The 21,713-nt window shown below is 38.2% G+C and overlaps 1 protein-coding gene across 13 annotated transcripts in view; it reads right to left on the minus strand.

Annotated features, from left to right (window-relative positions):
- ANKRD12 (ankyrin repeat domain 12) overlaps positions 1–21,713 on the minus strand; it is a 146,644-nt gene that overhangs the window by 9,584 nt on the left and 115,347 nt on the right. For all 13 annotated transcript variants that reach the window (XM_019013953.4, XM_019013954.4, XM_004059174.5 and 10 more), the window contains 2 exons: positions 14,925–19,645; positions 9,971–10,069 (listed from right to left, as the gene is read on the minus strand). In XM_019013953.4, coding sequence (XP_018869498.1) covers positions 9,971–10,069; positions 14,925–19,645 — 4,820 coding nt within the window. The remainder of the gene's footprint in view (positions 1–9,970; positions 10,070–14,924; positions 19,646–21,713) is intronic.

Raw genomic sequence — 21,713 nt, forward strand, 5'->3', positions numbered from 1 at the left:
GATGAAGTAAGATAAAATCACTTAAAATATGCTGGCCAGGCACAGTGGCTTTTGCCTGTAATCTCAATGCTCTGGGAGGCTAAGGTGACCTTAAGGCCCAGCTGGAGAACTTAAGATGGTGGAGGTCAACTTTTGCCTCCCCTATAGGCTGTTCACACTTTGAGGCTAATATGAAAAATGCTGCTATAAATGTTCACACTCAAGTTTTTGTTTGGATGCATGTTTTCATTTCTCTTGGATAAATAAGTAGAATGGAACTGTTGGGTCATCTGGTGACTCTGTTTAACTTGTTGAGGAACCACCAAACTGTTCCATAGTAGCCGTATCATTTCACATTCCTATCAGCAATGGGAGGGTTCTAATTTCTTCACATCCTCACCAGCACTTGTTACATCTGTCTTTTTGATTACAGCCATTCTACTGGGCGTGAAGTGGTATGCCCTTGTGTTGGCAGCTTTTTTTATAATGAATATTTTTATAGAAATAAACATACTGTATGATGACATCAACTACTTGTAAACCTCTGACACACACAATAAAATCCTGTATTAAGTGGGGTCCAAAATTATTATGTAATATGCAGAGTCATTCTACCACAAGGTTCATAATATGATCTAGGCAATCTTCTGCATTTAGCAAACTGAGAATTCCTGGGGTCCAGCTGCAGATCCCAACCCATCCTAATCTTTGCTACGGACTTGTGCCATCTGGTCCTAACTATATTCTTTGGCCTAAATATCAATGAGGATAACCCTGGGACCTGTGGCTAGCTAGAACTTCATGGAGAGGTAAAGCGAGTCCAGGAACTCGCCAGTTTAATAACATACATCATTTTATTGGCCCTGTATGGAAGACTGGGCTGTGAGAATACAAAGAATGTGCCTAGTCTTCTAGGTTTCCCATTCTCCCTACCCCCACGTTTCCCATTCTCTCCTCTCCTCGACTCCCAGGAACTTTGGTCTTCTCCTGATAGAGAAAACAGGCCACATTATATCCAAATATGTATCATTGCAGAGTTTTAATGTTTTTATAAACTCATGAAAAAAACAAAGAAACATGGTCCTAATTAACTTAACTCTTATATGACAAAAGATATTCAAAGAGGTAGGCCTAACACTTTTGATTTATTAAGTACAATTTAAAGTGCAACTTGAAGTAATACATATCCAAAACCTTGACGCAAAATTAAAAATAGCCAGATGTGTCTTCCTAAAAAGTTGGTTGTAGTCCTGTAGAGATTAAAAGCAATAACCAAAAATCCCTCAAAAGCAAACACCATGTGAGAAATAACTTTTTCTTTTTTCTTTTTTTTTTTTTTTTTGAGATGGAGTCCCACTCTGTCGTCCAGGCTGGAGTGCAATGGTGTGATATCAGCTCACTGCAACCTCCGCCTCCCGGGTTCAAGTGATTCTCCTGCCTCAGATTCCAGAGTAGCTGGGATTACAGGTGCCCACCACCACGCCTGGCTAATTTTGTATTTTTAGTAGAGATGCGATTTCACCATGTTGGCCAGGCTGGTCTTGAACTCCTGACCTCAGGTGATCCACCTGCCTCGGCCTCCCAAAATGCTAGGATAACAGGCGTGAGCCACCATGCCCGGCCAAGAAATACATTTTCTAAAGTCAGAGACTCTCTCCCCTAAAATAATTGAGATGTTATTTTATTATAAATGTTGCTTACCTGACAATCTAAATAGTACACTTTCGATCAGCATTCTTAATTTTGTGTTTTTAAATCCCTAGAGCAGAGCCTCTCAAACAGTGTCCTCTAAGGATAGGTTATGGGTGTGCCAATGTATTGCTTCCTCTTAGTTTCTTGGGTGATAGAGTGCAGCATGGGGAAGTTCTGAGGAAATGGGCAGGAACTCTGGCTGTAAACTTTGTTCATTTAGTATAGCATTCAAATGTTACCATTTTCTGTGGGGAAAATGACCCTTGAACAGCATTGCTCTTAATATGAGGTCCTCACACCCTCAAGAAACCTGAGGATAGAATAGGGGTAGGGTAGTCTGTGAACTTGGATTGGAAAAAATTATGTCTTTATTTTCACTAACTTCCAACTGGCATTTCTTTCAATCATGAATATGTCTACAAACCACAGTAGAATCATAAGTATCTGCAGCTTTGTCATTCATAGAAATCACAAATATTTCTAAATTATTAATATATTATAGATGTACTGATATCCTCCCAAATTTTTATACTAATTTCTTCTTCGAAATTCCTGGCTGGCGACAATGGCTCATACCTATAATCCCAGCACTTTGGGAGGCTAAGGCAGGAGGATTGCTTGAGCCCAGGAATTTGAGACCAGCCTGGGCAACAGAGTGGGACCCCAACTCTATAAAAAAAATTTTTTTTTTGAGACGGAGTCTCACGCTCTGTCCCCCAGGCTGGAGTACAGTGGCATGATCTCGGCTCACTGCAACCTCCGCCTCCTGGGTTCACGCCGTTCTCCTGCCTCAGCCTCCCGAGTTGCTAAACGCGTGTGCTGCCACACCTGTCTAATTTTTTGTATTTTTAGTAGAGACGGGGTTTCACCATGTTAGCCAGGATGGTCTTGATCTCCTCACCTGCCTCAGCCTTCCAAAGTGCTGGGATTACAGGCATGAGCCACCGCACCTGGCAAAAATTTTTTTAAAAAATTAGCTGGGTGTAGTGGTGCATGCTTGTAGTCCAAGCTATTTGGGAGGCTGAGGCAAAAGGATGGTTTGAGCCTGGAAGGTTGAGGCTGCAGTGAGCCATGATGATCACACCACTGCCAGCCTGGGTGACAGAGTGAGACTGTCTCAGAAAAACAAAAGAAAATCCCTGCAGTGTGAGATCTGCTGCTATATGACACCTAACTGCAGTTCTGCATAGAGATACCTGTATGACACAGCTGGCCAATATCAAGCAATTTTGCAGCTAGTAGTTACTGAGCCACCACACGGTAAAGTTGTTTGTTCTCATATCAGTCAGACATTTAAAGTTGCCTTCGAGTATTATACAATTCTAAATTGTTTATTGGTCAAATACGAGGAAGATGTATCATTTTGTTATTTGTTAAAGTTCTACAAATTGCACAATTCAAGTAAGAATTTTTATTTTTTATATTATACTTTAAGTTCTAGGGTACATGTGCACAACGTGCAGGTTTGTTACATATGTATACATGTGCCATGCTGGTGTGCTGCACCCATGAACTCATCATTTAACATTAGGTATATCTCCTAATGCTATCCCTGCCCCCCCCCCCACCCCACAACGGGCCCCGGTGTGTGACGTTCCCCTTCCTGTGTCCATGTGTTCTCATTGTTCAATTCCCACCTATGAGTGAGAACATGTGGTGTTTGGTTTTTTGTCCTTGCGACAGTTTGCTGAGAATGATGGTTTCCAGCTTCATTCATGTCCCGACAGAGGACATAAACTCATCATTTTTTTATGGCTGCATAGTATTGCACGGTGTATATGTGCCACATTTTCTTAATCCAATCTATCATTGTTGGACATTTGGGTTGGTTCTAAGTCTTTGCTACTGTGAATAGTGCCGCAATAAACATACGTGTGCATGTGTCTTTATAGCAGCATGATTTATAATCCTTTCGGTATATACCCAGTAATGGGATGGCTGGGTCAAATGGTATTTCTAGTTCTAGATCCCTAAGGAATCGCCACACTGACTTCCACAATGGTTGAACTAGTTTACAGTCCCACCAACAGTGTAAAAGTATTCCTATTTCTCCACATTCTCTCCAGCACCTGTTGTTTCCTGACTTTTTAATGATCGCCATTCTAACTGGTGTGAGATGGTATCTCATTGTGGTTTTGATTTACATTTCTCTGATGGCCAGTGATGATGAGCATTTTTTCATGTGTCTGTTGGCTGCATAAATGTCTTCTTTTGAGAAGTGTCTGTTCATATCCTTCACCCACTTGTTGATGGGGTTTTTTCTTGTAAATCTGTTTGAGTTCATTGTAGATTCTGGATATTAGCCCTTTGTTAGATAAGTAGATTGCAAAAATTTTCTCCCATTCTGTAGGTTGCCTGTTCACGCTGATGGTAGTTTCTTTTGCTGTGCAGAAGCTCTTTAATTAGATCCCATCTGTCAATTTTGACTTTTGTTCCCATTGCCTTTGGTGTTTCAGCCATGAAGTCCTTGCCCATGCCTATGTCCTGAATGGTATTGCCTAGGTTTTCTTCTAGGGTGTTTATGGTTTTAGGTCTAATATTTAAGTCTTTAATCCATCTTGAATTAATTTTTGTATAAGGTGTAAGGAAGGGATCCAGTTTCAGCTTTCTACATATGGCTAGCCAGTTTTCCCAGCACCGTTTATTAAATAGGGAATCCTTTCCCCATTGCTTGTTTTTGTCAGGTTTGTCAAAGATCAGATGGTTATAGATATGTGGCACTATTTCTGAGGGCTCTGTTCTGTTCCATTGGTCTATATCTCTGTTTTGGTACCAGTACCATGCTGTTTTGGTTACTGTAGCCTTGTAGTATAGTTTGAAGTCAGGTAGTGTGATGCCTCCAGCTTTGTTCTTTTGGCTTAGGACTGACTTGGCAATGCGGGCTCTTTTTTGGTTCCATATGAACTTTAAAGTAGTTTTTTCCAATTCTGTGAAGAAAGTCATTGGTAGCTTGATGGGGATGGCATTGATCTATAAATTACCTTGGGCAGTATGGCCATTTTCACGATATTGATTCTTCCTACCCATGAGCTTGGAATGTTCTTCTATTTGTTTGTATCCTCTTTTATTTCATTGAGCAGTGGTTTGTAGTTCTCCTTGAAGAGGTCCTTCACATCCCTTGTAAGTTGGGATTCCTAGGTATTTTATTCTCTTTGAAGCAACTGTGAATGGGAGTTCACTCATGATTTGGCTCTCTGTTTGTCTGTTATTGGTGTATAAGAATGCTTGTGATTTTTGCACATTGATTTTGCATCCTGAGACTTTGCTGAAGTTGCCTACCAGCCTAAGGAGATTTGGGGCTGAGACGATGGGGTTTTCTAAATATACAACCATGTCATCTGCAAACAGGTACAATTTGACTTCCTCTTTTCCTAACTGAATACCCTTTATTTCCTTCTCCTGCCTGATTGCCCTGGCCACAACTTCCAACACTATGTTGAACAGGAGTGGTGAGAGAGGGCATGCCTGTCTTGTGCCAGTTTTCAAAGGGAATGCTTCCAGTTTTTGCCCATTCAGTATGATATTGGCTGTGGGTGTGTCATACATAGCTCTTATTATTTTGAGATACGTCCCATCAATACCTAATTTATTGAGAGTTTTTAGCATGAAGGGTTGTTGAATTTTGTCAAAGGCCTTTTCTGCCTCTATTGAGATAATCATGTGGTTTTTGTCTTTGGTTCTGTTTATATGCTGGATTACGTTTATTGATTTGCGTATATTGAACCAGCCTTGCATCCCAGGGATGAAGCCCACTTGATCATGGTGGATAAGCTTTTTGATGTGCTGCTGGATTCGGTTTGCCAGTATTTTATTGAGGATTTTTGCATCAATGTTCATCAGGGATACTGGTCTAAAATTCTCTTTTTTTGTTGTTGTGTCTCTACCAGGCTTTGGTATCAGGATGATGCTGGCCTCATAAAATGAGTTAGGGAGGATTCCCTCTTTTTCTATTGATTGGAATAGTTTCAGAAGGAATGGTACCAGCTCCTCCTTGTACCTCTGGTAGAATTCGGCTGTGAATCCATCTGGTCCTGGACTTTTTTTGGTTGGTAAGCTATTAATTATTGCCTCAATTTCAGAGCCTGTTATTGGTCTATTCAGAGATTCAACTTCTTCCTGGTTTAGTCTTAGGAGGGTGTATGTGTTGAGGAATTTATCCATTTCTTCTAGATAATTCCAGTTTATTTGCGTAGAGGTGTTTATAGTATTCTCTGATGGTAGTTTGTATTTCTGTGGGATGGGTGGTGATATCCCCTTTGTCATTTTTTATTGTGTCTACTTGATTCTTCTCTCTTTTCTTCTTTATTAGTCTTGCTAGTGGTCTATCAATTTTGTTGATCTTTTCAAAAAACCAGCTCCTGGATTCATTGATTTTTTGAAGGGTTTTTTGTGTCTCTATTTCCTTCAGTTCTGCTCTGATCTTACTTATTTCTTGCCTTCTGCTAGCTTTTGAATGTGTTTGCTCTTGCTTCTCTAGTTCTTTTAATTGTGATGTTAGGGTGTCAATTTTAGATCTTTCCTGCTTTCTCTTGGGGGCATTTAGTGCTATAAATTTCCCTCTACACACTGCTTTTAACGTGTCCCAGAGATTCTGGTATGTTGTGTCTTTGTTCTTGTTGGTCTCAAAGAACATCTTTATTTCTGCCTTCATTTCGTTATGTACCCAGTAGTCAGTCAGGAGCAGGTTGTTCAGTTTCCATGTAGTTGAGTGGTTTTGAGTGAGTTTCTTAATCCTGAGTTCTAGTTTAATTGCACTGTGGTCTGAGAGACAGTTTGTTATAATTTCTGTTCTTTCACATTTCCTGAGGAGTGCTTTACTTCCAACTATGTGGTCAATTTTGGAATAAGTGCGGCGTGGTGCTGAGAAGAATGTATATTCTGTTGATTTGGGGTGGAGAGTTCTGTAGATGTCTATGAGGTCCGCTTGGTGCAGAGCTGAGTTCAATTCCTGGATATCCTTGTTAACTTTCTCTCGTTGATCTGTCTGATGTTGAAAGCGGGGTGTTAACGTCTCCCATTATTATTATTATTATTGTGTGGGAGTCTAAGTCTCTTTGTAGGTCTCTAAGGACTTGCTTTATGAATCTGGGTTCTCCTGTATTGGGTGCATATATATTTAGGATAGTTAGCTCTTCTTGTTGAATTGATCCCTTTACCATTATGTAATGGCCTTCTTTGTCTCTTTTGATCTTTGTTGGTTTCAAGTCTGTTTTATCAGAGACTAGGATTGCAACCCCTGCCTTTTTTTGTTTTCCATTTGCTTGGTAGATCTTCCTCCATCCCTTTATTTTGAGCCTATGTGTGTCTCTGCACGTGAGATGGGTTTCCTGAATACAGCACACTGATGGGTCTTGACTCTTTATCCAATTTGCCAGTCTGTGTCTTTTAATTGGAGCATTTAGCCCATTTACATTTAAGGTTAATATTGTTATGTGTGAATTTGATCCTGTCATTATGATGTTAGCTGGTTATTTTGCTCATTAGTTGATGCAATTTCTTCCTAGCATTGATGGTCTTTACAATTTGGCATGTTTTTGCAGTGGCTGGTACCGGTTGTTCCTTTCTATGTTTAGTGCTTCCTTCAGGAGCTCTTTTAGGGCAGGCCTGGTAGTGACAAAATCTCTCAGCATTTGCTTGTCTGTAAAGTATTTTATTTCTCCTTCACTTATGAAGCTTAGTTTGGCTGGATATGAAATTCTGGGTTGAAAATTATTTTCTTTAAGAATGTTGAATATTGGTCCCCACTCTCTTCTGGCTTGTAGAGTTTCTGCTGAGAGATCCACTGTTAGTCTGATGGGCTTCCCTTTGTGGGTAATCCGACCTTTCTCTCTGGCTGCCCTTAACATTTTTTCCTTCATTTCAACTTTGGTGAATCTGACAATTATGTGTCTTGGAGTTGCTCTTCTCAAGGAGTATCTTTGTGGTGTTCTCTGTATTTCCTGAATTTGAATGTTGGCCTGCCTTGCTAGATTGGGGAAGTTCTCCTGGATAATATCCTGCAGAGTGTTTTCCAACTTGGTTCCATTCTCCCCGTCACTTTCAGGTACACCAATCAGACGTAGATTTGGTCTTTTCACATAGTCCCATGTTTCCTGGAGGCTTTGTTTGTTTCTTTTTATTCTTTTTTCTCTAAACTTCTTGCTTCATTTCATTCATTTGATCTTCCATCACTGATACCTTTTCTTCCAGTTGATCGAATCGCCTACTGAAGCTTCTGCATTCGTCATGTAGTTCTCATGCCTTGGTTTTCAGTTCCATCAGGTCCTTTAAGGACTTCTCTGCATTGGTTATTCTAGTTAGCCATTCATCTAATCTTTTTTCAAGGTTTTTAACTTCTTTGCCATGGGTTCGAACTTCCTCCTTTATCTCGGAGTAGTTTGATCATCTGAAGCCTTCTTCTCTCAACTCGTCAAAGTCATTATCTGTCCAGCTTTGTTCCGTCGCTGGTGAGGAGCTGCGTTCCTTTGGAGGAGGAGAGGCGCTCTGATTTTTAGAGTTTCCAGTTTTTCTGCTGTTTTTTTCCCATCTTTGTGGTTTTATCTACGTTTGGTCTTTGATGATGGTGACATACTGATGGGGTTTTGGTGTGGATATCCTTTCTGTTTGTTAGTTTTCCTTCTAACAGACAGGATCCTCAGCTGCAGGTCTGTTGGAGTTTGCTGGAGGCCCACTCCCGACCGTTTGCGTGGGTATCAGCAGCGGAGACTGCAGAACAGCAGATATTGGTGAACAGCAAATGTTGCTGCCTGATCATTCCTCTGGAAGTTTTGTCTCAGAGGAGTACCCAGCCGTGTGAGGTGTCAGTCTGCCCCTACTGAGCGGGTGCCTCCCAGTTAGGCTACTCGGGGGTCAGGGACCCACTTGAGAAGGCAGTCTGTCCGTTCTCAGATCTCTAGCTGCGTGCTGGGAGAACCACTACTCTCTTCAAAGCTGTCAGACAGGGACATTTAAGTCTGCAGAGAATTCTGCTGCCTTTTGTTTGGCTGTGCCCTGCTCCCAGAGGTGGAGTCTACAGAGGCAGGCAGGCCTCCTTGAGCTGCAGTGGGCTCCACCCACTTAGAGCTTCCTGGCCACTTTGTTTACCTACTCAAGCCTAGGCAATGGCGGGCGCCCCTCCCCCAGCCTCGCTGCCGCCTTGCGGTTTGATCTCAGACTGCTGTGCTAGCAATGAGCGAGGCTCTGTGGGCGTAGCACTCTCCGAGCCAGACGCAGGATATAATCTCCTGGTATGCCGTTTGCTCAGTTGGAAATGCAGAAATCACCCGTCTTCTGTGTCGCTCACGCTGGGAGCTGTAGACTGGAGCTGTTCCTATTCGGCCATCTTGGCTCCACCCCTCAAGAATTCTTAACTGTAAGGTGGCAAGACTTTCTGTAACCTGGACAGGTACACAGATGAATATATACTAGGTGGTTTCAAACGTCTTATAGTTGAAATAGCTATTGATGTGTGTTACCTAACTTCTTATTGCTAACAAATTGCTCACTGTCAATGGGTCATGCAGTGTTGTAAATTCTGTATTGTGCTTCTTTCTTTCATTTGTTGCTTCTCTTTGTAATTCTATGAATTTTTTTAATTTAAAAACATTCTGAGAAGAGGTTCTAAATTTCCTAGACTGTTACAGAAGTCCACAGTAGGAAAAAAATTAAGAACCTGTGCCAGGAAAATCAATCATGTATGAACCAAAGAAGTTATATACAAATTTTGTTTGCATATGAGTATGTATATATTTCTGTGAAGAAGGATCATAGTTTACACCACATTTTCAGAGGTCCTCAACCCTCCCCAAAGATTAAACATATTTTTGTAAATCCAAGTGAAATGACTTATAATTCCTATAAATAACCCGATAAAGGTTTTTCTTCCTGTAATTTCACGCCAAGACTAACCATTGGAAGGCACATACTAAGGCCGACCTACGTGGACAAATAAGCACAGCCTTTATAAGTATTTTGCCCTTTTGCCTTAAAATAGCTGGTACCAAGCAACGATTCCAAAACTTGGAAATCCAAATGTTCCACTAGGAATCTACTGCTATAGTTCTACAAATTCAACAAATAACAAGAAGTTATTAGAGACTTACATATTAAAAATATACTCAACATAAATTATAATATGGGAGCAACTATCCTAAAATAGGCTTAAAATTTTTCCATCTAATTAAGCACAAGATAAAACCAAATCACTTCTCAAAATGGTTCTAAATTTTACAAATCCACTAATAAAAAATTATAGGCCATTTTAATTTATTGCTAAAAACCAGTTATTTTTAGCATAAGTGTAAATTTAAACATTTCTTACCCTTTCAATACTGTGTTGCAAACGTAGTTTCATCCTTACAACTTCCTGTTGTCGAAAAAGCTCTTTAAGTGGATCTGACAGTGAAGGTGGTGGTGTAATCTAATTAAAAAGATATATATAGTTTAAAATATTAGGTTTTATTTACCATAATGGGCTATTCTTTTAAAATTAAACCCTTTTAGTGCATAAAAAAATCAAATTCTGATGTCCTGTGAATTAAATAATACAGCACTAGTTACAGAACTGATTGTTACTTCTGTTTGGAAACATTGAGCACAGTTTAGATGTTTTGATTCTAAGGCCACAACAAATTTCAAAGAGCAAATTAGAAGGACTATGGAAGTTATTCCAGCGAGACACATTTTAGATCATCAGTAAGTGACAGCTCACAGACAAGGAGGGAAGGAGGGAGGAGTCACAAAACCAGAAAAGCTGGTATAAACATGGAGGAAACACTCCTAAAGATTAAAGCAGTTCAATTTTATCTATATAGTGAGGTCTGTCTGCAGACATGATAAATATAATATCAAACACTAAAGTCCTGAGTGTTACATTTAATTCTTTTATAAAAGCAGATGAAATGGTCTGAGAAATTTTTTTCAAACTTTATTACATGTAATATCCCAATGACTTTGTCTATCCATACTCCAAAAAACTTCTGGTTCATCTCTAATTTGATATTGTAGTGTAATATCAAATTACACTACAAACCCAGAAGAGAGGTGTTTTCCGGTAGATGCTGGAGGTTAAGGAAGCGGATTCAATCTATGCATGTAACTGCACTGTTACAATAAGATACACTGGCCGGGCATGGTGGTCCACACCTGTAATCCCAGCACTTTGGGAGGCCAAGATGTGCGGATCACGAGGTTAGTAGTTCGAGACCAGCCTGATTAAATGGTGAAGTCCTGTCTCTACTAAAAATACAAAAATTAGCCGGGTGTGGTGGCACATGCCTGTAATCCTAACTTCTCAGGAGGCTGAGGCAGGAAAATTGCTTGAACTCAGGAGGTGGAGGTTGCAGTGAGTTGAGATCATGCCACTGCATTCCAGCCTGGGTGACAGAGCGAGACTCTGTCTCAAAAAAAAAAAAAAAAAAAAAAGGGACATCTTGGCTGGGCATGGTGGCTCTTGCCTGTAATCCCATCACTTTGGGAGGCTGAAGTAGGAGGATTGCTTGAGACTAGGAGGATTGCTTGAGACCAGGAGTTTGAGACCAGCCTGGGCAACATATTGAGACCCCCATCTCAAAAAAAAAAATTTAAAAATTAGCTGGATGTGGCGGTGTCTGCCTGTAGCCTCAGCAACTCAGGAGGCTGAAATGGGAGGATAGCTTGAGTCCAGAAGTTTGAGGCTGCAGTAAACTATGATTGCACCACTGGACTCCAGCCTGGGCAACACAGGGAGGCCCTGTCTCTTAAGTTAAAAACAAAACTAAAAACAAAACAAAAGATATCCAAGAGATGGCAATAACTATCTGTGATCCGTACTCTTTTTCTACCCCTTGGAGAATTTGTATTTTCCCCCTCTTATTCTTGCTTATAATTACTGCCAGCATATTATGGCAAAGTAAGATATCTTGGCATGTTTTGGCAAGTTATAACACTTCTGGTTTAACAGTCAATTCCACATGAAAGTAGGACAACCAGATATTTTCCACTTCTTGATGTAGTGCCACAGGAATCATGTAACACCATATATGAAAAGTTCTTGACAAAAATCACACCTGGTTCTACAGACTCTATAATCAGCATTATGAGAGACTGAAAACATGTTAAATAACACCACAAAGACTCAATCAGTTGAATCACAATGTGGAAAATTCTACAGGACAAATAACTTACTGGAACTGACCATTTCTCAGGCCTCTAATTGCAGTAATTCATTTGTTTAATTTCTGCGTCCTGTGAACTGCTTTAAACTTAGCATGAGTTGTAGGTAGTTTGGTGCTGTTTTAGTTTTGGAAAACCATATAGGCCTCTAGCTATTTCAAGGAATGTAGAGGACGAATATCTACTGTCTGACACTGAGGTGCCAGAGAAAGCTTCCTCAAGAGGGTAAATACCTGACCTTCATCTTAAAGGAAGAGCCAGAGTTGGAGTTAGTGAAACGAATCATATGGGAAGAAAGGAAAAGGAGGGAGGGAGGTAATTCCCAAAAGAGGATGGCATGCAAAAACAAACAGAATGGTATCTGCAGACAACTCTAAGTTGGTGCAAAAGTAGTTGCGGTTTTGCCATTACTCTCGTCATCCTCATTTCAGACCATTTTGTCAAATTTGATGTTCTAAGAACTTAAGACCGCAGAAGAGATCAGCAGGGGCAAAATAATACAGGCTGCAGTCTACTCTGTAAATGTGCTTTTCTTAAAGTATGTTCCACAGAAGATTGGGCCCACAATTTCTCTTACAATTCTTTACAATCTTACAATTCTGTAAAGATCTACAAAAATGCTTCCAAGAACAAGTTTGGAAAACACTGTATACTTGTATAAATGTACCCACTTAGAAAACTCCCAATACATCAAAGGTTCTGGTAAGTTCTGCAGTGAACCTATTTTTAGATTAACAGTGCTTCCCAAACTTATTTGACCATGAAAGCCTCCATTTGCACAGGAGGCATTTAAATAACATGCTGTGGAAGAGGTATTATGTAGAACATGTTAGGGTTAAGTAACAGAGAACCATGAAAGGTCTGACAGCTTGCTGCTCTGTGTGAACAGACACCATGGGGACAAGATTGTAGGCAGGGAATTGAGGAAGCAGATTACTATTGTGTTGGTGTGAGATGGAGGAGGGAGTGAAGGAAATGGGTTCGAAAAATACTAGTGACTGGCCCAATAAACATAAACAAGAAGGAACACCTCAGAAGGACTTGAGGCTTAGTGTGAGAACAGGAGGGTGGTAAGAGACCACAGGAGGGAACAGGAAAGGAGAAAGAGAAGCAGGTTATTGGGTAAGTTCAGCTCAGTGCTGACTTACTGAGTTTCTCAGTTCAGGTGGAGCTATGCAGTTACAAAAAAGAAGCCAAGGAGAGAGATCTGGGCAGGATATTTAAATGTGGTAATCATTAACATAGATCACATACAGAAGAAAGGGAAAATCACCAAAGAGATATGGAGGTTTTCTGAGGAAACTTTCCCTCTGCTGTTTTTCCCATCTATCTTTTAAGTAAATCATGCTTGGAGATTTTCTCTTTTCAATATCTGGGTCCCAGGAGTCTTGAGAATACTCACTCCCCTGACAGCTTCTCATGGATGCACTTTCCTTTTATCACCCACTCTTGGAACCCCTCCAAGATTTCTGTAGTGTGTAATCAGTGGCTACAGTAGAGACTAGGTTGTAACAAATCTCGTTTTCCTCCCTGTTCATTTGATTTTGGAGATTTGACCTGCAGTTTTACTCCCCTTGATTTCCTCTGGAAAAATGGCAGCATTTTGATTAAATTATGATTAAAGTACTGGAAGGAAAAACAAACTGACTCTGAGTATGTTTTACCACATTTATTTTTTATTTTTGTAGACATCCTGTTGGTCTTGAACTCCTGGCCTCAAGTGGTCTTTCCACCTTGGCCTCCTAAAGTATTGGGATTACAGTTATTGTTATCAGGCCTGGCCTCCACTTTACAATTTCTAATGGGTTCTATAATTGGATTACATAAATGTGAGGGAAGATTACTTTCATAAAATGGCAATTAGTTGGCTGGGAGGAAACAAATGGATAAAGCCATATTGGAAAGTAAGAAAAAGAATGTAGGGCCCACAAGATTTTTGTTATTCTGGTCTTTATTATTTTTCAAACTAAATTTTAAACAAATGAGTTTCAGTCCAGTAAACTCAAACACACAACATTTTATGTACAAAGTCTGGAGTAATTATTATTAGCTTGAATAAATATGACCCTTACAGTGATTTGCAGCTGTATAAAATAACAGCAACCACCTTAAATCTACATAGTGTTTTAAAGTTTTAATGGGCTTTAGCATATACTATTTCAACCTGCTTTGAGGTAGGGTAGACATTTATTCTTGTTTTACAGATGTGAAAACTAAGGATCAGAGATGGGAAATGAATTATTTAAGATCACACAGTGGGTCTGTAGCAAAATCCACTCTGCAGTAATATATGCAAATTGGAAATCTACAGTGCTTTCTACTATATTGTGCTGTGTTTTGCTGCTTTAGTAATTCTCATTAAAAAATAAAAATTAAAAAAACTTCCCACTACATCCAGGAATATTTCTCACCTATGCTTTTAGTCCCTTTTAGAACAGTATTTGACACAACTTCTAATATAACTAGACATATCCCAAGAATTGTTTCAAGGAAGTCAAACTTGAATTACATCACCTTTGCAAGAGTAAGAAAAGGTAACAGTATGAATATAACATACACACATTTATGTGTTTATATAGAGTCTGCATATGTATTGTAAACACATAAACGTGTTTATGTTGTTAAACACATAAACGTGGTTATGTTGTTAAACACATAAACGTGGTTATGTTGTTAAACACATAAACGTGGTTATGTTACATTAAACATGTGTTTAACATAAATGTGTATAAATTCCTGGATAAATTTATACAATAAATGTATACATATATAAAGTCAACAGATTGATTTAAGGCAGCAACATAATATGGTTCACCTGAAATGATTTTTACTGAAATAGTTTGTACAAAGTTCTAATTTAAATTTGTTCTTTATAGTTATACCTGTATTTGAAGCCTATGTCACTATATATTATTTCAGCTAAAATTTCTTACTCTTTAAGGGAAAATAAAGTTGGGGAATGAAAGAAACAAGAACGTTACTAGCTTTATATCTCGACTCACTGACAGATTATTTTGCTGAAATAATCTATCTACTAGAAAACTTCAAATTACGTATGTGGCTAGCATTATACTTCTATTGGGCAGTGTTACAGGTGTATAGCAAGTGATGACGTTACTTACTGTGGGAATACAAATCTTGCTTAAGGGGTTTCCATCCAGGAGATATGATCCGTTAAATGTTACATATTCGTCATAGTACTGAGGTGCTTGAGGAATCACACTACACAGTAATTTGCGTTTTTCTTCTATTTTTTTCCTTATGTGCAAGTATTCGAAATATGGATTTGCTCTCTCTGAACTGTATGGCTGAATCTCATCTAGTTTTAGAGAATCTACAATGGCTGCCAGAGATTGCTGAGTTTTCTCTTTTGCTTGTAGTAAAGAGGGACTCACTTGCACAGGCTGAGGTACACGTGACACTTTCCTTTTCCGTGGATGGTGAATTTGAGGATCGTCATCTTCAGTTAATCTTATTCTTCCTCTAGGAGATGAGGATTCACTGTCTTTTTCTGATAATAGTGTACAGCTAGCAAGAATCTGTTTGCTTTGATTTGCCATTGTATTTGCTTTGTTTCTGGTCATTCTTTGAGGGATTTGGTTTTCAGTTTTATCATCTTCGGCATTTTCTTCTAATTCTACTTTAACTAACTGACCATATTTATGCATTTCTGGTTGAGCTGACTGCTGTGAATGGTTTTCCAGACTTGATAAAATGCTTTGTTGAGATTCCTCATCTTCTATGGAAAGCAAACACTTTTCACTTTCAGGACAATGTTTTGGATCTTGTTCATTTAGGTTTCCTTTTGGCATCCCTGCGTTCATTTCACATAAATCAGAATCACACCTATTCAAATGAGTTAAAACCAAACTCTCCAGTTTGTCTTCTTTTTCACGTGAAATGACCTGAGTATCAGTTGTGCTATTCTCAACTTCATGGCCACTGGAAGACTTGTAAGTTAGTTTGCTAAATGCATAATGTGTATTTAGCTGGGTAGAGGCATCACTTCCATTAAAGTCCTTTTCTGATGGTAACACAGGTAAAGTATAAGCTTTCTCAAAGTTTGGTGATGCTTCTTGAATAGTGCTGTCAGAGTACACTGGGACAAAGGCATCTGTTTTTTGAACATCTCCTAGGACAAAAGTATTTTCTGTATCTTTTGTAGATTCATTATCAGTATCTAAAGCAGAACTAATAATCTGAACTGCATTTTTTTGTTGTAAAATACCTGGCTCTTGATTAGCAACATATGACAAAGACATATGTTTAGAAATCGATTCAGCATCTGAAAGTGATTGGCTAGGGAAAGAGCAAGGCTGCTGTGGAGGCATAAAGGATGCCGGATCCTGAGCACAAGAGTTTCCTGGCAGTTCAGTCTGGCGCAGGGATAAAAAATCAGCATTTTCTTTCAATATCTTATTTTCAGAATTACAAAAACTCTGAAGAGAGGATTCTTGATCAGGTATGTTAGAATTTGGGCAGATAAAGTCTCTGGTGCTTAATGTCTCTAGTCTATCAACAGGCATCTCCCATGATTTATTCTGGATCACACCAACCTGACTAGATGGCTCTAAATGCACTGGACTGTCCATTACAGTGCTCACTGGGGCAGTATTCTTGATGAGATTTCTATCAGCTGAAACATATTTGCTGTTTGAAGCTCCAGTTGGAGAAGTTGCAAAACTGGAATGTATGTTAGACACGTTTGAAAGGTCTCTTTCAGGCACATTTGAGAATACCTCAGGTTTGGGAGAAGGACTAGTATCTCTTGGCACAGTTAATAAGCTACCTTGATTGCTCTCTTCTGATATTGTTTGGAATTGTTTGGTATGTTCACAAATGACAGAAGGCATGCTACATCTTCGAACTTCTACGGTAGGTCTCCCCTCGCTTATAATTAGTTTAACATCTTCTACAGAAGATGACCTAAGATGGGATGTTGAAAGTCTGTTTGCATATGGTGGTTTAATCCGCTCTGGCAAGTCAGCCAGGCTGTCCAATTCCCTTTCATGAAGAGCAGGAGATTTGGCAATTGACAAAAAAGGTGACTGGGAAAAGGACATTTGGGATTCTGAACTCTCTAACATAAAGTCAGAGTCATACTCAACTGGAGGCCTTGGGGTTGTCACTGTAGTATGGCAGGAATCTTCTGAACTAGCAACAGAAATCATGGATACAGATCTGGAGCTGAGACCCGGCTTTTCATTTTCTGATCTAGGAGACCTGTTTAAGCTATTATCTGAAACAAAAGATGACTTCCCTAAAGTCATTACATTTTTGGTGTCAACAGATTGTGATCTGTTACTTACAGCATCTTTAGGTTGTTTCTCCTTGGTATATGCATCAGTCACTTCTGAACTCTTTGACCTAGTAAGTTCTTTATTTTTGGATTCAGTTGGTGTATGCTTTGTTTTTTCTTTATCTTTTATTTTAAGTTCTAAACAGTTTCGGTTTCTCAACCGTTCCTTTTCTTTTTGCTTAATTTTTTCCTTATGTTTTTTGTGCCACTGTTCTATTTCTAGGTCTTTAAGGCTTAGCATTCGTTCAAAACTTGTCTGCATTAAATCATCATTAACTAACCTCTTTTCTTTAGGCCGGGTATCTTTTGATGCTGGTGATGACTTAGGTTTAGGCTTATCTGCTTCAGATTTTAGTTTGAGTAAGCTATTTAGTTGAATTTTATCTTTATGTTTGTCTCGTTCTTTGTATCTATCTATATCTTTATCTTTTTTATCTTTTTCTTTTCCATCTGGAGTTTTCAAAGGTTCATCTTTTGTTTTTTCTTTAAGGGATAAGGGTTTTTCATGTTGTGCTTTATTACCGTCTACTATACTTGATTTTTTTTCTTCCTGTATGTGTTTGGAGTTAGTTATATTTATACTTTCTTTATCTCTAGATTTTTCCTTTTTATCTAGCTCCCTGTCTTTTTCTTTATTTTTGCCTTTTTCTGATTTACTGTATTCACTATTATCTGATTGTTTATTTTTTTTCTCCATCAAGTGCTTTTCTTTGCTTTCTGCTAGATGCCTCTCTTTTTCAGGCTTTTCTTTGTCATGTTTCCTATCCATCTTTTCTCTACTTTTCTCTCTGTCGTCAGTTTTTTTAATAGCAGCAGTATTTTTGCTCTTCTCACCTTCTTTATGGCATTTTTCTGTGTGATGCGAATATAGCTTGTCCTTTTCTTTTATTTTATCAACACATTCACTAAGATCTAATTTGTCTTTTTCTGACTTATGCTCATGTTTTATCTTCTTTTCTTTTTCAAAGTTTTTTCTTTCCATCTTCTCAATGTCCTTTTCTTTAGTTTGAGATCGCTTCTCAGGTTTTTCTTTACTTTCCTTTATATGCTTTTCTTGTTTTTCAATGTCTATTTCCTTTTCCACTAAATGAAGCCCTATAGATTCCTCAATGGCACTCATACCCAAAGAAGTAAATTCTGAGTCTTTATCTGTGGGTATGTTTTCTCTCTCTTCTTTTAGATCTTTTATTTTTTCCTCCCTAAAAGATTTCTCGCTTTCCTTTTTAATCTTGTCTCGTTCCTCTTTAAAGTTCCTCTCTTTTGACACATGCTTTTCCTTGGTTGATTTATCATCTTTGATGTTTTTTTCCAATTTTGATTTTTTTTCTAATGTTAAGGATTCATGTTCCATATTTAAAAAGAGATCTTCAGTTTCATCACTTTTAAAAAAATTCTCTTTCCAAAATTCTCTATCAAATTCCACACTCCTCTGCAGTTCTTTGGCACTATCCTTAGTTTTGTATTTTTCCTTTTCACCTTCAATTTCTTTTTTATGCTTTTCTTTTTCCCTCTCTTTATGCTTCAATTTATGTTTTTTTAATGTTTTACCTTCTTTATCCATTTTTTTCAGTGTGCAATCTGAATTTTCAAATGTTGGACTATGATCTTCATCCTTTATTTTGGCATTTGATTTTTCACCAAATTCTAAGTGGAAATCTTTCTGATGTTTGCTTTTTTCCTTATGCTTACAAGATTTTACACTTGAACTTTCTGGCAAGAATTCAGATTCTGCATTATCATACCGAACAAGATCAGGCTGTAATGACATTTCAGAACTTCCTGGTGATAAACATGTTTTAGTATGTTCTTGTTTTAGTGGTGTTGACTGTTTTTCACTTAATCCACAAGAATGTTTGGGAGATTTACCAGTGGAAATATGAAATAAATGTAATGAAGAATCATCTTTTGGGCTAAAAGATTTCCTAAAGTTCCCCTCCTCTCTGGTCTTTTCTGAACAATCTAGTCCAGTATTTACTGTCAAGTTTGTTATTCTTGTATTTTCTTTTCCTTCCTTTTCTTGCTTTAGCTCTTGGTTCTCTTTATTTTTATTCTGATTTTTCAATTTTCTTTTAACTTTGCCTTTCTGTTTGTGTTCACCTGAAACTACATATTCCTTTTTGGTTTGTATATCAGAATTTGATGTTTCAGGGATGATGGAACATGAAGTAGAAATCTTTTTATTCTGAAGAGCTTCTTCATCAGAACTTTCAGTACTTGAATATAAGACCCTAGATGGCTTTTGTTTTTTACTTTTAAATGATTTAGGATAGAAGGCTTTCTCCTGTTTTGCAAATAAATGAGTTTTTTCTGCTTCAGGTTCATTTTCTTTTCGTTGTTCTTTCCTAAGAATATGCCTATCATCAATCATCTTATTAATTTCTTCATCATCATCATCTTTGAACTCATACTCATCAAGGGCAGATGGAAGAGGTGTTTTACTGGGAAGTATCTGTTTACTTTCACAGATGAGAGAGTCTTTCTCTGTTTCAGAGTCAATATTTTCATCAACACTAGAAGGATTTACAGATTGAGCCTCTTCGGAATCTAGAATAAAAAAAAGAAAATGTGGTGTGGGTCAAAACACAACTGCCAGAAAAATAATATTTTTTTCTGAGAAAAAGATATAGCTTATACAATACATATTTCAAACAATTCATAATCACTTCACATTTATATGGAAATAATGTAATAGCAATGTGTAAGAACTCTGATAGTGTTGTAGAACAGCTTTTCTAGAGAATATGCTTTATGGTGAGGCTCCTTTTGACAATTCTAAAAGCACAGTATATGTTAAAATCACAATATATAGTATAAAAATATAGCCCTGCAGTCAACATAGAAGCGTGTATCTCTTTGATATACTGATTTCCTTTCTTTTGGGTGTATACCCAGCAGTTGGATTGCTGAATCATATGGTAGCTCTATTTGTTGTTTTTTGGGGAACCTCCAAACTGTTCTCCAAAGTGGCTGTTTCTCACCAACAGTGTACATGTACAAGGGTTCCCCTTTCTCCACATTTATGCCAGCATTCATTATTGCCTATCTTTTGGATAAAAGCCATTTCAAATGGGGTGAGAGGAAATTAGTATACTGAAGAGATAACCTGCACTCCCATGTTTACTGCAACACTATTCACAATAGCCAAGATATGGAATCAATCTAAGTGTCCATCAACAGATGAATGGATAAAGAAAATGTGGTTCATATACACAGTGGAATATTATTCAGCCATAGAAAAGAATGAAATTCTATCATTTGCCACAACATGGATGGAACTGGAGGACAGTACTTTAAGTGAAATAAGCCAGACACACTAAGACAAATATAGCACGTTCTCACTTGTATGTGGGAGCAAAAAATTAAACTCATGGAAATAGTAGAATGACAGCTATCAAAGACTGGGAAGGGTTGTGGAAAGGGGGAGATGAGAGTTAATGGGTACAAAAATACAGTTAGATAGAATAAATTAGATCTAGTGTTCAGTAGCACAATAGAGCAACTATAGTTATTTATTCCCTATTTCACCATAACTAAGAGAGTAATTAGAATGCCCTTACCACAAATAAATGATAAATGCTTGAGGTAAACCAATTACCTTGGTTTTTTACACATTGTATACTTGTAGCAAAATATCACATGTACCCCACAAATTATGTACAACTATTATGTATCCATAATTGTTAAACATTTAAAAAATTAACCAAAAATATACATATTTATATATACATTTATATACATGCATTTATATATATAATTACCCAGGGGTCTCGATTAAGGGGAAACATTAGCTACTAAAATGTTATGTAAATTCTGCACATATGCACTTTTTTAGGAAAGAGAATATTTAACTCGAGTAAGATCCTTTAATCCAAAACTGACTAAAAAACACTAACTTAAAGGGTTTAATTATATAAACATCACAAATTATGTGTTTCAGAATATTTTTTGTATTTTTGGTAGAAACGGAGTTTCACAAATTGCCCAGGCTGGTCTTGAACACCTGAGCTCAAGTGATCCACTCGCCTTGGCCTCCCAAAGTGCTGGGAATACAGGCACGAGCCACTGTACCCAGCACGCAGCCCTGTAAATTATCTTAAGGGAGTTAAACATAAACTGAGAGATCCATGGTTTGTCATTTGTGTTCCTGATTCATCCATTTGAAGCAATGCATTCCAATTCAGATATGCCTTTTTTTCTAATGGTTCTTTTAAAAGATGCCTACTTTTTTAAAAGGAAAGAATGTAAATTCTAACATAAATAAGTTATCCTGACACTAATGTCCATGATGAAAGTGCAGAAATTTCTACAGGTGAATGACCCTCACCTGGCTCTGGATCCTGGGCTACACATGCTCATCAGACTCATCTCTCTGCACGCTGCTTTCTCAGTGCCATCTGCAGTGACCCTGTGTTGCTCAACCAGAGGCTGGCCAGCCTGTGGGCCTCAGCAAAGACCACTACACCTCCATGATGCCATTTCACTTGCAGACCACTTCCCTTTCTTTACCTGAGCAGTCCCCAGTTTTTAAATTTAATCACTCAAGAACATAGATCAACCTGATCCTGGGCTCTAGTGAGGCAGTAACTCTTCAAAAAATGTTTGTTCTGCCTTT

This window comes from Gorilla gorilla, chromosome 17, assembly GCF_029281585.2.
Source record: "Gorilla gorilla gorilla isolate KB3781 chromosome 17, NHGRI_mGorGor1-v2.1_pri, whole genome shotgun sequence".
Lineage (NCBI taxonomy): Eukaryota > Metazoa > Chordata > Mammalia > Primates > Hominidae > Gorilla > Gorilla gorilla.